Source organism: Lycium barbarum, chromosome 6, assembly GCF_019175385.1.
Source record: "Lycium barbarum isolate Lr01 chromosome 6, ASM1917538v2, whole genome shotgun sequence".
Classification (NCBI taxonomy): domain Eukaryota; kingdom Viridiplantae; phylum Streptophyta; class Magnoliopsida; order Solanales; family Solanaceae; genus Lycium; species Lycium barbarum.
This window is the reverse complement of record NC_083342.1, coordinates 105,157,109-105,172,360: the sequence shown is the minus strand read 5'-3', so window position 1 is coordinate 105,172,360 and position 15,252 is coordinate 105,157,109. Positions and strand designations below refer to the sequence as shown.

General features: G+C 32.4%; 1 protein-coding gene across 1 annotated transcript; it reads right to left on the bottom strand.

Moving 5' to 3' along the window:
* Positions 1–2,860: 2,860 nt before the first annotated feature.
* On the bottom strand, positions 2,861–5,143 carry LOC132645195 (histidine-containing phosphotransfer protein 1-like). Its single transcript, XM_060362027.1, has 6 exons — positions 4,819–5,143; positions 4,600–4,730; positions 4,409–4,477; positions 3,422–3,493; positions 3,216–3,288; positions 2,861–3,095 (listed from the first exon to the last, which is right to left on the bottom strand). The coding sequence occupies exons 1-6, from the start codon at positions 4,879–4,881 to the stop codon at positions 3,048–3,050; spliced, it is 456 nt and encodes a 151-aa protein (XP_060218010.1). The 5' UTR covers positions 4,882–5,143; the 3' UTR covers positions 2,861–3,047.
* Positions 5,144–15,252: the final 10,109 nt, after the last annotated feature.

The following is a 15,252-nucleotide window of genomic DNA, read 5'->3' as shown; positions in this document are numbered from 1 at the left end:
ATGGTCCTAAATAGGGGTCATTTGCACTTTTGTCCAAATTTTGGGATCATTTTGTACTTTTTTCCTATTTTGTGCTGGACTATAATATTTGCCTTTCAAATGGACTGGTCTTTAATTTTTGCCCTTCAAAATTAAACTTATGCTTAGAGAAGTATAAGTTACGTATCATAATATCCACAAGTTATGCCAATCCCCTTAAAAAACTTATGTCCCACTAGACATAAGTTCGATTTTGAAGGGAAAAAGTTAAAGACCAGCCAATATGAAGGATAAAAATTTAAGACCACTCCATTTGAAGGAAAACCGTTCAACAATATGCCTATTTTGTGCTGGTCTTTAAGTTTTGCCCTTCAAACGGGCTGGTCTCTAATTTGGGCAATTTGCACGATTGCCCTTATTAGTGGGTGGTCTTTAATTTATGTCCTTTTTCTAAAAATTCACGGGTTCCGGGTTCGAAGCCCTCGCTCAGTTAAATTTTTTTTAAAAAATCGCAAGGCAGAGTTTAAATTCACAAGACATAATTTGCTACCTTATAATGCAGAGTTTGCCTTATGGTAGCAAACTCTACTTAAGGCAAAGTTGCATGTACCTTATAAGGCAGAGTTTGCTACCTTAAGGCATAAGACAAACTCAACCTTAAAGTAGAGTTTGAATACAAAACTCTAGCTTGCGATTTTTTTTTTAAAAATTTTTGATCGAGTTAGAGTTTGAACTAGGAACCCATAGGTTTTTAGGGGAAGGGCAAAAATTAAAGACCAACAATTTGAGGGACAAAAATTATAGACAGTGCCTTTGAAGGGCAATCAGCGCAAAAAATGCTCTAATTTTTACCCTTCAAAATCGAACTTATGCCTAGAAGGACATAAGTTACGCATCATAATATCCACAAGTTATGTGAGCGCCCTTAAAAGACTTAAGCCTCACTGGGCATAAGTTCGATTTTGAAGGAAAAAAAATTAAGACCAGTCCATTTGAAGGACAAACGGTGCAATTACTTCCGGATCATGACTGGTCCGGAAACCAACTGATGGTGAAAGGTCTAGAACCATTTCATGGGTCCACAATTGTTATAATTTGTGATTAACATGTATAATTATTGCATTAAGTTTTATAACATCTATACTTCAGAATAGAATAAAATCTGTGCAGACTATTAAGTTAATCCCATAACTTTATTCATTAAGTTTTAGTTATCCAAGAATAATTTAAGAGAAAGCTAAAATGAGGTTTATCGAAGGAAGAACAATTACATTATATCCAACCAACTGTAGTACTTGGATAGTTTTGTATGCTCTTGTACATGGTTTTATCAACATGCACGACAATTGCATATCATATTTGGTATAAAAATAACTTCGGACGTGTGAGATAGCTCACATTGTGGTATCAAGAGCGAATAAAGGAGGAAGGTTGCGGTACATTAACGGTCGAAAAAAAATTAGTGAAGTCATGATGAATTCTCATAATACATAATATGTTGAAACGTGCTCGTGTCATGCATTACATCGTCACATGAGTGACAAAAAATGGCCAAAGAGTTTCATCACATCACAAACGGAATGTGGGGAAGTATCAACAAGGGTTTCCACTTTCCACATCATGGACATATGTGACAAAGATAGCTAACTCACATTAGTGTTATATATATAAAAAGGACCAACAAAGTCATCATTATTTGTTATTGTTATTATTATCATTATCAAGAAAATCTAGTATAAAATAGGAAATAGATCACATGCACTTTTATTTATATATATAAAGAGAGCATATTTCTTGGCTGCACTTTCACACACATATCTAGCTGAGTAGGAGGCATCAATAGCCAAATCATAATCTAGTTGACCTTCAAATTGAAACCACATATATTCAATGAACCCATAAATAAATAAAAGGAAAATATCAACTTCACTACTTAAATAATTTGGAGGAGCTTAATTCAAAAAAAAAAAAAAAAAAAAAAAAAAAAAGAAGAAGAAGAGAAATAGTGCTTCCATCAGTACATGTGGTCCTGAGAAAAACAATAATCATAAAGAAGAAGAATTAATTTTATAATAATGCCAAGGAGCAAGGGCCGGTGCATCAAGTCGAGAATGGTATCTAAGTTGTGCGTTGATGGAGCATCACTACTAATAAAGTACTTATATGTTAGTTGTCTTGGTACTTGTTTAAGGATATGGCACACAAAATTAAATATTCGTGTTCAGTTTTTAAAAATATTTTCTTGGTCCAAGTCTCATAGTATCGAATTGTGACGAAAATCACGAAGTGGATAATCTCATCCCGTTGCGGTTTGGATGCTTCTTTAGGAAAAATTACGAAAATATTACTCCTATTTTATAGGAGATAAAAAGGAATAAATAATATATGAATTAGTAATACATTGATAATAGCACGTAAAAATAATAATGTCCTTACAATAGGTATCCTTAAATAACAATCCTCTATTATTTGTTCACTGTATAATAATTCACGCACTATTTATTATCCGCATAATAATTTTCCACATAATAATCCTCGATCGTATTATTCTTCATTATACAACTAAATCATTAACCAAATGATCCCATAACGTATAAATGACAACATGATTGTGTAAAATATATATTTCTTATGTCAGCGGTGCATGAAACCTGAAACAAACATCTACATTAACAAGGGCACTATAGAAAAAATAATCTAATTGATCATTGTGGCGTATTAAAGCATGTTTACATGCAGCCTTTAGTAAATTTATGAGCGTTAATAACCCTACTAAAAGAAAAGCAAACCAAATTATTCATCGAACCAAGCGTTATTAAGTGGAGATTTGACTCATTTTTACCATCCTATAATTAAAATTGAAGAAGATCTACAGATGGAGTTCTTGAAATGGTTCTCTCATCTTCTCTTTCATTGCTTATACATTTAAAGCCACAGAAGTGGAGTTCGAAATATCCTGAACACTTTCTAATTAACATATCCAAAGAACTAGTAAATTAGCAATTAAGCATAAATTGAAATCCACATAATTCATATTCCATATTTCATCAATCAATAATCTTGAATATTCACACCACAGGAAATGAACCTCCAGCATCCACGAATTGTTTCTCCAGCTACAAATTAATCAATTAGTGCAAAATGAGTCCAAAGATCCTCTTTTAATTTCTCAGTAAGGTAAATAATTATGCAATTAATGAAGCATCTTTAGTTGAATGATAGAAAATGAAAATCACCTTAAATAAAGTTTCAAACTTGTTCTTGACAAGGTTGTACTCATTCTTTACTTGTTGCAAACATTTTAAGCACCTGCAGTTTATATGACACTTGGGTTTGTTTCAATTGTCAATTAGAAAAAACAAAAGAAACAAAAGAGTAATTGCACCAAAAAAAAAAAAAAAAAATAGGAAGAAGATTAAAATTACATGAAAAGTTAACTTACCCTTCAACATTCCGTTCATCACAATAATTACGGAAGGCAATGCACGCTCTTTGAACTCTTTGTGCACCAATGCTGTAAATCAAAAGAAGAGTTTAACTATAGGCTATAGCTAATGTAAATGAATTTGTATAATATCCGATCATTTAAAAAAATTACAAATACTGTCAATAAAAATTGAGATTGAAAATTTGAAAAATAAAATAAACTATCCATTACAACAACTTCAATCAAAATATATAGACAGCGCAACTCTTTTTGTACTAGTTAGAGAACAGCAGGAAAGCATTGAAAAAAGAATCTAACCATCAAAAGAAAAACTAGGCGCAAATCCTGATAAAGAGATGCACAAGTCTTTTGTACAAATTGAAAGTTGAAAATAAAATTTAAAGATATATATTTTTTTTCTTTCAATATTTTTCAAGAAGAAAGACAACTAGAAATGGGCTCTACGGGGACAATACGAATATAGAGCCTGTTTGGATGGACATAAAATAAGCAGCTTATAATTCAAAAAAAAAATAAGTTGGATAGGCTAACCTATTTTTTTTTTACTTATAAGTTAGAACAACTTATAAGCTGCTTTAGATAAGCTAACTCAAATTTTTTTAAACTTATTTTATGCACAAAATGATTTTAAGCTAGCAGTCAAACACTCAAAAAAAAATTAAAAACAACTTATAAGCAACTTATAAGTCAATCCAAACGGCTCATAGTCAGATTCCCATGCGTACATCGGGCGGTACAAAAAAAGCACGCTTTCTTTTTTACTTCAATGGAGTGAAATGGCTTTGAGCAACCAAATCCCAAACATAACTCAGACACTTGAAAGAAAATAATTAAGCTCATAAGCAAATTAGAGATCATACAATCTCTGTAGAATTCTTCTTAAGAACAAATGTTCGTCTGAGGAGACTCCTCCCACCCCGACGCCCCCCCCCCCCCCCCCACACATACACTCACACAAAAAAAGATCTTGGACTTAGGTACCTGGAGCTGCTACCCTTGAGCTGATGAACATGAGCATCCAACTTCTTGAAGTCTACATTAGGTTGATTGCTGTTTTTACAAACAAAAATTGAAAGAATGGACAATTATGTTACAGAGTTTAATATTTTTTTCCTAACTCTTCAAGATTTGCATATAAAAAGAACAAATTAAAGGGGTTGTTAATTACTGACAGAGCTTTGGCAAGTTCATTAAGAAGCCTTTCAGAATCTTCAAAGAAAAGCGACACAACTTCAACCACAAAATCAGGATTGCTCTCATCCTGCAGTTGCTGCAGTTGTACAAACTGCTCATCCAGAATTTTCTAAAAAATAAAAAGAATCACCCATCATCAAAACCATATAGTAAATAAAATCCATTTTTTTTTTTAACTTTAGAGGTTAAGAAATTACCTCATTGTACAAGGAAGCAGTGTACTCAGCTAGTTTTCTTTGCAACTGGTTTACACTCTCCATGATTTGCTATATCCACAATTACTTTCACAAATTAACAGCTGCTATTAATTATGAGAAGTTATAATTATATTAGTAGTGCATGGAGGAAGTTTTTTTTTTTTTTTTTTTTTTACTATTTTTTCTTGGAAAAGCCCCAGCAGGGCACTCTGTTCTAGTCTAGGGTAGAGAAGAGTGTTCAATGAACTTTGCACATTGATTCACTATTTATATTGTCACACACACACACATTTTTCTTTTTCTTTTAATGTTCTCCCTTTCTGCAATTATGTTTCTGTTCCTTTTGCTTCTTATGTCTCACTTTCTTGTTTTTTGCAGCTATGTAGTTCTTAAAATAGTAAAGCTGTCACAAGATCCAAAATATTTTTCACCTTACCCTATTTATTTTGTTTTTTATTTATTTATCTATAATATAATATTTCATTTTCTGATTTCCTTTTTGTTTTATCGGTTTGTTATTTCAACTTTAAAAAAAAAACCTGTTTGACACGTATTTTAAATGAAACAATCATTTTGAGCGCACAAATTCAATGTCTTTCCAAGTGAAATTCACATCCAAATGCAACTTTATCAACTTTCAACTATTGATCTTTTTCCACTTCTATTTCAACTAATACTTTATGTATTTAGTAGTGCGATTTTAAAACATTTTCCTCAGTTGTAAAAACTGCTCTTAGATGCTTCTGATACTTAATTTGTCATTGTTCTGGCTAGTACGTATGATCTGTTTTAGGATTATATCTGTTATTTGCTCAATTGAGGTATAAGTAATGTCTTACAACATATTGCTTGTGTTGAGTAATTTCATGTGGCACTTGTAAATTTTAAGAAGGTATATTCTATAGAATTCAATCCAATTTTTACCAGACTTGAATATTTTATATGAGATCCACAGACTAGTACTATCATAACTATTTGTAAAGCATATACAGAGTAATAGTAAGGCCATGTCTAGCCATTCTTTCCATCGTTTCAAAATAATAGCCAACATATCCATATATAAATTTTTGAAATTAATTTAAAAATACTGATATTACATGAAATATTAAAAATGTAGCAGCAATAGAATCCAATGTTGCAGCAAAACTCCAAATTTTGAGCAGTTTTTCTTCTTAAGATGGAAAGGTGGCCATGGGCTGGCATGGGCAGGTCAGTATGTGCTGAACATTAAAAAGGGTTGGGGGCAGAGAAGTGAAGGTGACCAGCCTAACTTATGTGCCATGTTACATCAATATCTCCAAGATTTAGTTGGTAGATTCTGTCTGCATATTCATATTTAATTATACTACGTGATATTACAAACTGGGATGATATTCATTTTTTTTAAATTTAATCTTCGATTATTTAAAATTTACTGGCTCGACTAATTTGAACTTGCAAGCTGCCGATTTACGGAAATTTCTCCTTTGTAGGCTGCAATTTAGATTTTGTCTCCTTTGTAGGCCACAATTTAGATTTTGCTTCTATTATTGAAAAATTATCCTTTTAGACGTTGTTAGACTTGGATCTAATATTTACTCATATATTTTTCAACCAAATAAAATATTAGAAATATCATGTAACTTTTGGTTCGACTTACAAAATTTTTAGACCATGATATAATGTTTTCTCATAAAATTTTTAGTTTACTCAGAGGAATCTTTAGACCGTCCTCTAAAAGGTTTATAAGTTGCAAGAGAAATAAAAACAGAGATAATGGTTAAAAAAAAAAAAATACCAAAACAATCACTTTTTCGCGACCGTAACACCCAAACTATCACCTGTTTCCTTTTGGGAAAATGTCTAAAAACACACGTAAATTATATCTGAATTTGTTGTAACACGCTCTTACTTTGCGGGGGTCCTATGACACCCCCGAACATTTTTCGAGTAGAAATAAAACACCCTTAAAATGCCACCTGCCAAAGAGAGTGCATGTACTCTCCTAAAGTGCGTGAAAAGTAAGAAAAAAAGTAAAAAAATTTAATTTTACAATATTTTCCTAAGTTTTTATTGTCTCATCAGTTTCTCTTTTTTTTCCTTGTCTTTTATACTTTCCTTCCATTGACCACCTCAAATTACAGAAATTTAAGAACCTTGCCGAAAATATTTCCGGCACCAACAGAAGGCTTTATTTCCTTTCTTTTTAATAATACTAATTTTACTCTTATTCCCTTCCACATCATACCGAGTTCAATCATTGCTACCATAACGTTTTCCTCAAACTACTACTTCTTGTTTCACAAATTTAGATAAAAAGTGATTCGCGTAGTGTTTTGTTCCAATATCTACAATACGCCTTAGATTGGCACAAAATTTGGTAAAGGGAGATACAAAAAACTAGTTTTCCTCATAATTTCAAATTGCAAGGTAAATACTCGAAACCCATTTCAGTTTAGTCTTAATCTTGATTAATTTTCGAATGTTGGTTGCTAGTGTAATCACTTTTTGATGTGTTTACAAGATTTGCATAGTCACCGGATCTTGTGTTCGAAGCGATAAGTTCACCATTCTAATCACCTTGAGGATCCTCTCATAATTCATTGAGTATGGAAAACAATTTCTTGTGGTCCATTTCTTTAAGAGCTAACCAAAGAGCAGACTGTAACTATCTTCAATCTAGAGGTACAACCAAGGAGAACAAAAATAGAAGAAGTTGGCAGAAAAGTAATAGAATCATAGGCTTGAGAAAGAAAGAAAAACGAATGGAAGAGGCAGGCTATTGAAATTGAAAGAAAGGACAACAAAGTTTTAAATGATATAAAAGAAAAGAAAAAAAAAAGATAGAAAGAGGTGTGTGTAAAATATTTTTTGATGTCTATTTGGTCATTTATGCCACATTAGCACTTATGTGTGTATTAATTCTACTTCAAAAATGTTCAGGGGGGTCATAGGACCCCCACACACAAAGCAAGTGTGTGTTATAGGAAATTTGGATATAGTTTAGGTGTGTTTTCAGTTATTTCCCTTTCTTTTTTTTATTTGAACTATTACTATCTATATATTAAAACATATCTAGAGGTGATAGTTCAGATAAGAAATAATTAGTTTTGAGTTGTGTTTTAATACAGAGATAGTGATAGTTCAAGCAAGAAAAGATAACAACTAATAGTTAGGGTGTAAAACTCGTGAAAAAGTAATAATTCACGCGTATTTTTAACTATTAACTCATAAAAAGATCATTTACTGAATAACTATTTCAAAAAGGAACAACCAACAAAAATTTCTGAAACTTGCGCTGAATAGACTCATTTACTATTCTCAGTTCTCGAACTGAAAACATCTAATTAGGAATAAAGAAATCTTAACCAGTCCTCCCCACCATTTGGTGGATTACTTAAGTAAGCGTGAAATAGCGTACTGTCACAACAAACCTGTGCTATTGATATCCTTGACATGTGAAAGTGAAAGCTAAATCAACCATCTTATCTTGTGATCATCAGCTTGTTTCTAGGTAAAGTTAAGAACGCTCTTATCTAAATCCAACGAAATACCCCTTACCCACTCTTCTTTTCTTTTTTTATTAATATTATAAAAATGATCTAATCTACACTTCTTTTTTGAAATTTTATCTTTCACCTTTCAACAACTATATAAGGCTTTGAGGGAATCTCTTTCTGGTTTGTTTGTTTTGTTGTGTTGTTTGTATTGGTTCGTTAGCACATTGTGGATTAACTGACTGGTTTATATTATCTTCAAAAGGGATAATAATTATTGGTCCCATTTGCTGTTTCCCCACAACAAGTTCAAGGAATTACCTTTCTAACATTGCAACACCTGAGACTTTTTCATATTTCTACAAATTTTAATCTTAAGTCGAGCAAAAGAAACAAAGAAAACTCAACAGTAACAACAACAACAACATCAACATACTCGGTAAAACCCCACAACGTAAGGTCTAGGAAGGATAAAGTGTACGCAGATCTTACTTATATCTTGAGAGGGTAGAGATATTATTTTCGGTAGACCCTCGGCATAAGGAAGTAAAAAATACATTTCCCATAATTCACTTTATCTTTTTAAAAAAAGAATTTTCTGCTCTATGAATGTTGTTAAAGACTTCCAGTGCTTCAAGATAAATACGTGCTACAAAACAAAAAAATAAATTAAATATGAACTTTAATTCGTTGCTAATCTGTTGCTAATAGATTGTAGCTAACGAATTTTTTTGATAATTTATAACTAATTCGTTATTAAATAGGATTAGCAATGACTTATTTTATTTAGCTATAAAATTTATGGCTAATTTTTTTTTTCTAGTGACGTTCCTCAACAATAGATAACCAAAAGTTGGTCTGTCTTCATACTTCTCCAATTGGAGAAATAACATGGCTTTTCTTCAAAGAGAATCATTAGTTGTCATTCGATTCCTTCTGGATTTTATGCTATTGCGATGTGGATATTTAATACACATTTGTGAAGAATAAAAACAAAACATTTGTCATAAATGTTGATTTTTTTCTGCTGATGGAAGGGGACAAGGGGACAGGTGTCATGTACGCAACAACACACCTGTTTGGGACATTACATTTCTTTCTAGTTCTACATTATAGTTGCATTTAATTTCAAAGTTTGAAAAAGATATGCCAAGAAATTGATTGTGGCTTTTCCTATAAAGAGTCCAAATTGTGGCCATGCCTGTAAGTGATGTAATAATTGAACTTTACAAAGCCACTATAATTGGGAGCACTTGTGTCCAAGATCATATCGTGACCATGAAAGCTATTCTAGCATATTACAATGCAGACAAATTTTCGTTCACATTCCCCTAGTAGGCCCTGTTTTTTCCGTTGATAAGACCAGGAAATTTTTTCTGCAAGTGCCTTCTTCGTTCCACCTAATTTTTTAATTGTTTTTTTTGAGGATTTTAATGAGCTAACATGGTTTTCATTAAAAAAATATTTTATGTCTTACACGACTGACACTAGTTGTGTAAGACTTTTTTTTTTTTAACAAGTTCATGGACTCATATATTATACTTTTGGATTCATTAGCTGATGAGACAGAAAGAAACATCACACAATTAGTATCAGTTTTATGAGGCATGAAATAAAGTTTTTCTTGTTTTGATTAGTACCCTCTTTACCAATTTTATGTGAAACTCCAACAAATGAGTTAGCATCACATTAAAGTTACAAGAAAAACACTAGGGTCATGAATCTGAATTTGGAGGGAAGTCTCGAAAATTTACCCTATAATTTATTAATATGTGTATTTAATTCCCCCCCCCCCCCTCTCTCCCCAAAAAAGAAAAAGAAATTGGTACGTCTCGATCCTCGAGATGTAAAATGCACCATACTTTTGTTGGGTTGGGGAGTACTCAGTGGCGGAGCCACACTATGCCGAGGGTGTTCATCCGAACCACCTCGGTGGAAAAAAAATACTATTTTTATAAGGGTTAAAATTATTTTTTATGTATATATATATATAGTAGATGTTGAACCCCCTTAGGCTTCTTCGTATGTTTACTTTTTTATATTTTGAACCCCTTCGACGAAAATCCTGGCTCCACCACTGGGAGTACTTATGTATAATTTATTAATATGTGTCTTTAATTTCCCCTCCCCCACTCCCCAAAAAAGAAAAAGGAATTGGTACGTGTCGATCCTCAAGATGTAAAATGCACCATACAATCCTCAAGATGTAAAATGCACCATACTTTCGTTGGGTTGGGGAGTACTTATGTAATAATACCCTGATCCCTAAACATGCTTTGATTTGGGTTTTAAACACGGATTCAACTTGTTTGAATGAGTTTAAGGTGCGGAAAATGCATTTAATAATTAAGGAACAAACTGATAAATTAAAGAGGAAAACAAGAGAGAAGAAATCATGGTGAAAGAGTTAAGGAAACAAATCTGGTGCGACAGCAGGAAAGACAATAAAAATGAGAAGTTAGGTTGGATAATAAGTAGAGTGGATTAAGTGATCTCAAGAGTTATATATAAAACAGTTATGACCACAATATCAACATGATATCATACAAACATGAAAAATCATGAAATTTTAATATTAACATGTCCAAGTCTCCAACAACCGAATATCCCATCGACTTCGCATAATTGATTAACAGATTGATAGTTGATTAGTTAGTTTGTCAGTGGTTGTACACTTAATAAGCGGAATTGAAGCAGATAATCGGATCAATTTGGGGATTTTGTGCACGTACATATCTTTAGAGAAGGGAATTGTATTATGTAATTCTCAAAAAACGAAAATTATCTCCTATTAAAATATTTGGATTAGTCGGGCAAGTAATTCCCAAAATCTTATGATTATACCCAAGAATAAATTAATCTCCTCCAAAACAGAGTGATTGAGTGAGTGAGTGAGTCAGAGAGATGAGTTAAGGCAAAGTTTACTTTCCTTTTCATTAGACTATAAAAAAACGGATTAATTACCTACGTGTATAATTTTTGACCAGTCAGATATACTACATAATTAAAAAGGAATATTCGATCTCAAACATTCATGTATAGTAGGTAAAAATAATTTGATGGTGTAAAAATTCCATATAAAATGTATATGACTTAATTTTATTTTATTTTTATTTCCCAAAACCTCTAATTTAACCTTACAGAACCCGGATCTAATTTATAGAGAGAATAATGAATATTGCACTTGGAGGCACAAAGTAGACATGCAGTACATCATTAGGTCATGTACGATTTGACCTATATCTTGGAAGACAATGTATCATTCTTAAAGATGAACAATGTGACAAAATTCTAGTGGGGACATATTTGGAGCGCGTAACTAGTCCAAAGGGACTACTTGGTCGCGGCACTTGCCAATTTTATCTTATAGTTACTGTATGCTTGGTGTTGTCGAGGCTGCACATTTTGGGATGAGTTCGGTATCCAAAGCTTTCAATAATAGATGCTACTTGTCTCTGTAACTGTGTAACATATAGGTTAGAAAAACCATAATCACTAATTGAGGTCAAATTATTACCCACTTTGACGTGAAAACAAGACTCCTTACAAACTCACTCAGAAGAAGGTTATTTTTTCTTATTTGCTAATCTTTGTTTTGGGGGGGTGGGGGGGGGGGGGGGGGATAGATTTTACCGATACATGTACTGGTGGAAGGACGCAAGGAGGGGTGTTAAATGGGCGGGTTGAGTTCAGAACGGTTGAATAAATAAATGTGATGCGCCTAAAAATTACTTGGGTTGAAATCGGTTGGGATGAAACGGGCAAAAATCGGGTTATAGCCCAACAGACTCAATTCTTGCTTAGTTCTTTTTTTTTTTTTTTGATTTCCTTATAATTTGTTTGAGTACCTAATAATTTTTTTTCCTTTGACTATAAATAACATATGAAATAAAAAATATGTTTGTAAAACTATTTAAACAAAGTTTCTCACAGGTCAATTTGGGGGCATATTATCCCAATATTTAAGAGGTCTGAGTTAAGCGGATCACAATGAATGAGTTAATAAAATAAGCAGGTCATTAACTCGCCCAAACCTAAACGGATTGGGCGGATCATGATTTTATGGGTTAATTTTGCCACTTCTAGATGCAAGTATTTATTAGAATAATCAAGCCGCGCAAGTTGAATTCAAAGACCACCTAATTAAAAAAAAAAATTAGCTCTTCCTCGTCAAAAATGAAATACAAAGTAAGCAGGTTCGAATACATTCTGGAGTTTCAACTTGATATAAAGTATCAAGTTCACACTTTCCAAAAACAAAAAAAAAAACAAGTTCACATTTTTCTCTAGAATTTATATATTTATTCTGCAAGATGTTTCAAGTATTGGAGTCTGAAAAAATTTCAACTGAATATCGATGAAGTGTACAGCTATTAATTTTGGGACTTCATTTAGAGCTACACAAGTTTATCCTTTTTATCTCTTTCATTTCGATTGAAAAAGGAATCATAACGTGTTATTAATGGAAGTACGTAAAACACGTACAAATAATTTAGGCACTCATGAATAAAATGGCCTACTAATAAGAAATGAAGGGATTGGAGGTGGGAAAATTGACAAGTCCTGTTATTAATAACCACAATGAAAAAGTGAAGGACGAACTTTTGGGCTCTGTTCAATTGGCACGCGAGACCAGAAATCTGGGCTATATGTGCCACATGTCAGTTGTACTAATATGAGTTATGACTGCTTTATACAATGATTGCAAGTAAATAATTTGACAATAATATAAATCTAGTAAGGATACTTACTTTGATCCATTGAAAGAATCAATTGAAAAAAGTTATGATCTTTTAAGTCTGTTATTTTCTTTATGATACTTTTTTTAATGGGGCAGAGAGAAAAATAATTAGTAACAAACTTAGGGATCACAACTAATATATGATAGTGAGTCACTTCTTCGAAAGAGACATAATTCTTCAAATGTAACCTTTTAGAAGAGGTGTAACTCTTCAGTTATGAACCCATCAATTGTAACTAAATAGTTAACTAGGTTCTACGCATATAAAATCTATACCTTATAACATAACATTTATATATACCCCATAAAAATAACACTTTATTAGATCAGAAAAATGAGCGACTTTAATTAATAGCATATCTATATGTAGTGTTTCTAACAATGACACCACTAAATAGTAGTGTTTTCACACATAAATATTAGGAAGTTTTTCCACCATTTCAATGGAACTTGTTTCCTACTATGCATTTTCTCAGTGAGCTGATTCAGTGAAAAAGAAGTAAAAAAATCATATTTTATAGCATAAATATTTTACCAAATGTAGGTGGGAAAAACCTCTAGTTTTAGTAGTGTGACCAACCACCATTGAGATGAGACTTGTTAGTTCCTCTGAAATGATAGAAGTGGATTAGATGAAGGAGAGATGTTACGTGTGATGTGAAAAATGATATATTTAAGCAGATTACTGTCGAGCAGCATTGCAGTGAGCAGTGGCGGAGTCACATAGAGCGGAGGTTGTTCATCCGAGCATTCTCGGCGAAAAAAAATACTATTTTTATAAGGTTAAAATTATATATATATATATATATTAGATGTTGAACTCGCTTAGGCTTCTTCGTATGTTTTTTTTTTTTTTTTTTTATATTTTGAACTCTCTCGGTGAAAATTCTGACTCCGCCACTGACAATGAGATAAAGGTCTCAAGTTTGATCTCGAAAGGAAGAAACTCCTAATAGGAAGTGTTTCCCCGTAAATATAATTTTACGCGCACAAGGAAAATTTAGAATTAGTAAGGTTAGCTGTTTCGAATTAAATATATCTTCCAAATTACACTTGCTTGGCAAACAATATGGCTTTATTTGGTTTTCTAGGAGTAGGGCTGCTTATCGGGCGGATTGAACGGATAATTGCGCTTAACGGTTCGGCTTAACGGTTATCGACTTTTAAAAGTGCTAATTCGCTAGCCAACCTATAAGATATCGGTTGGTTCGGTATCGGATTAGCAATTATCGAACGGTTATCGGGCGGTGTATCGGTTAAATCTTAGAGAAAAATGAATGATAAAATCACATGTAGTCAAGGAAATTACCTGCCTTTAAAGTGACTCAAAATGTAATATTTTTACCTTATAGGTTATAAAGAAGATACTGATATCCTAAAAAAAAAAAAAAAGCGATAGGAATATAACCAAGAAGATTGAAATGTTGGATTCAATATTAGTAAAAATACTGTAGCGAGTAGCAACAGTTTTCCAAGAAAATTAGCAAACTACAATATAGACAAACAAGAAACAGGGAATGAACTATTTGATACAAAACAACCAGGTTTCACAATTAACAGAAATAGAGATACATATTTTAGGTTGAGGCTTTAGCTTTAGGTTTACAAATTACAATCACAATACATATTTTATTTGTTAGGGCTAAGAATATAAATATGACAAATTCTTAACGGATTAACGGTTTACCCGATAAGAAAATTGAGTAATCCGCCCCCGCATCGATAACTATAAATTTTTAATTCATTCCCCAACCGCTGATCCAATAATCAATACCATTAAATCAATAAACTAATTTTACAATTGAATTATCGATATCGGTTCGGTTTTGAACATCCCTATCCATAGGGTATTATGTACCATTTGCACTCCTCTTACCGAAAGAGTTTATGGACCTCCTTTTATTGTGCTAGTTTTCGGACAAGTGTCCAAGACAACATCATATGGTATACGGTCTTTATCTGAAAGTACAGTTGATTCAAAGAGCATCTATTGCTGTGAATAAATTACAGTTATAATCTGATTGGAAAATTGACCCTGCGGGCCATTGTGACTAAGTCATAGGTTGGACATCGCATAGGAGAAATGACGCGTGGTTTCTCCAAAATATTCGATTTTGAATTTGTCCCCACACAATAAAATTTTAAAAATTGATCTTAACTTGAAAAAATTGCTTGGAAGAACTTTTATTGACCATTAGGTATAAATTCTAATTTTTG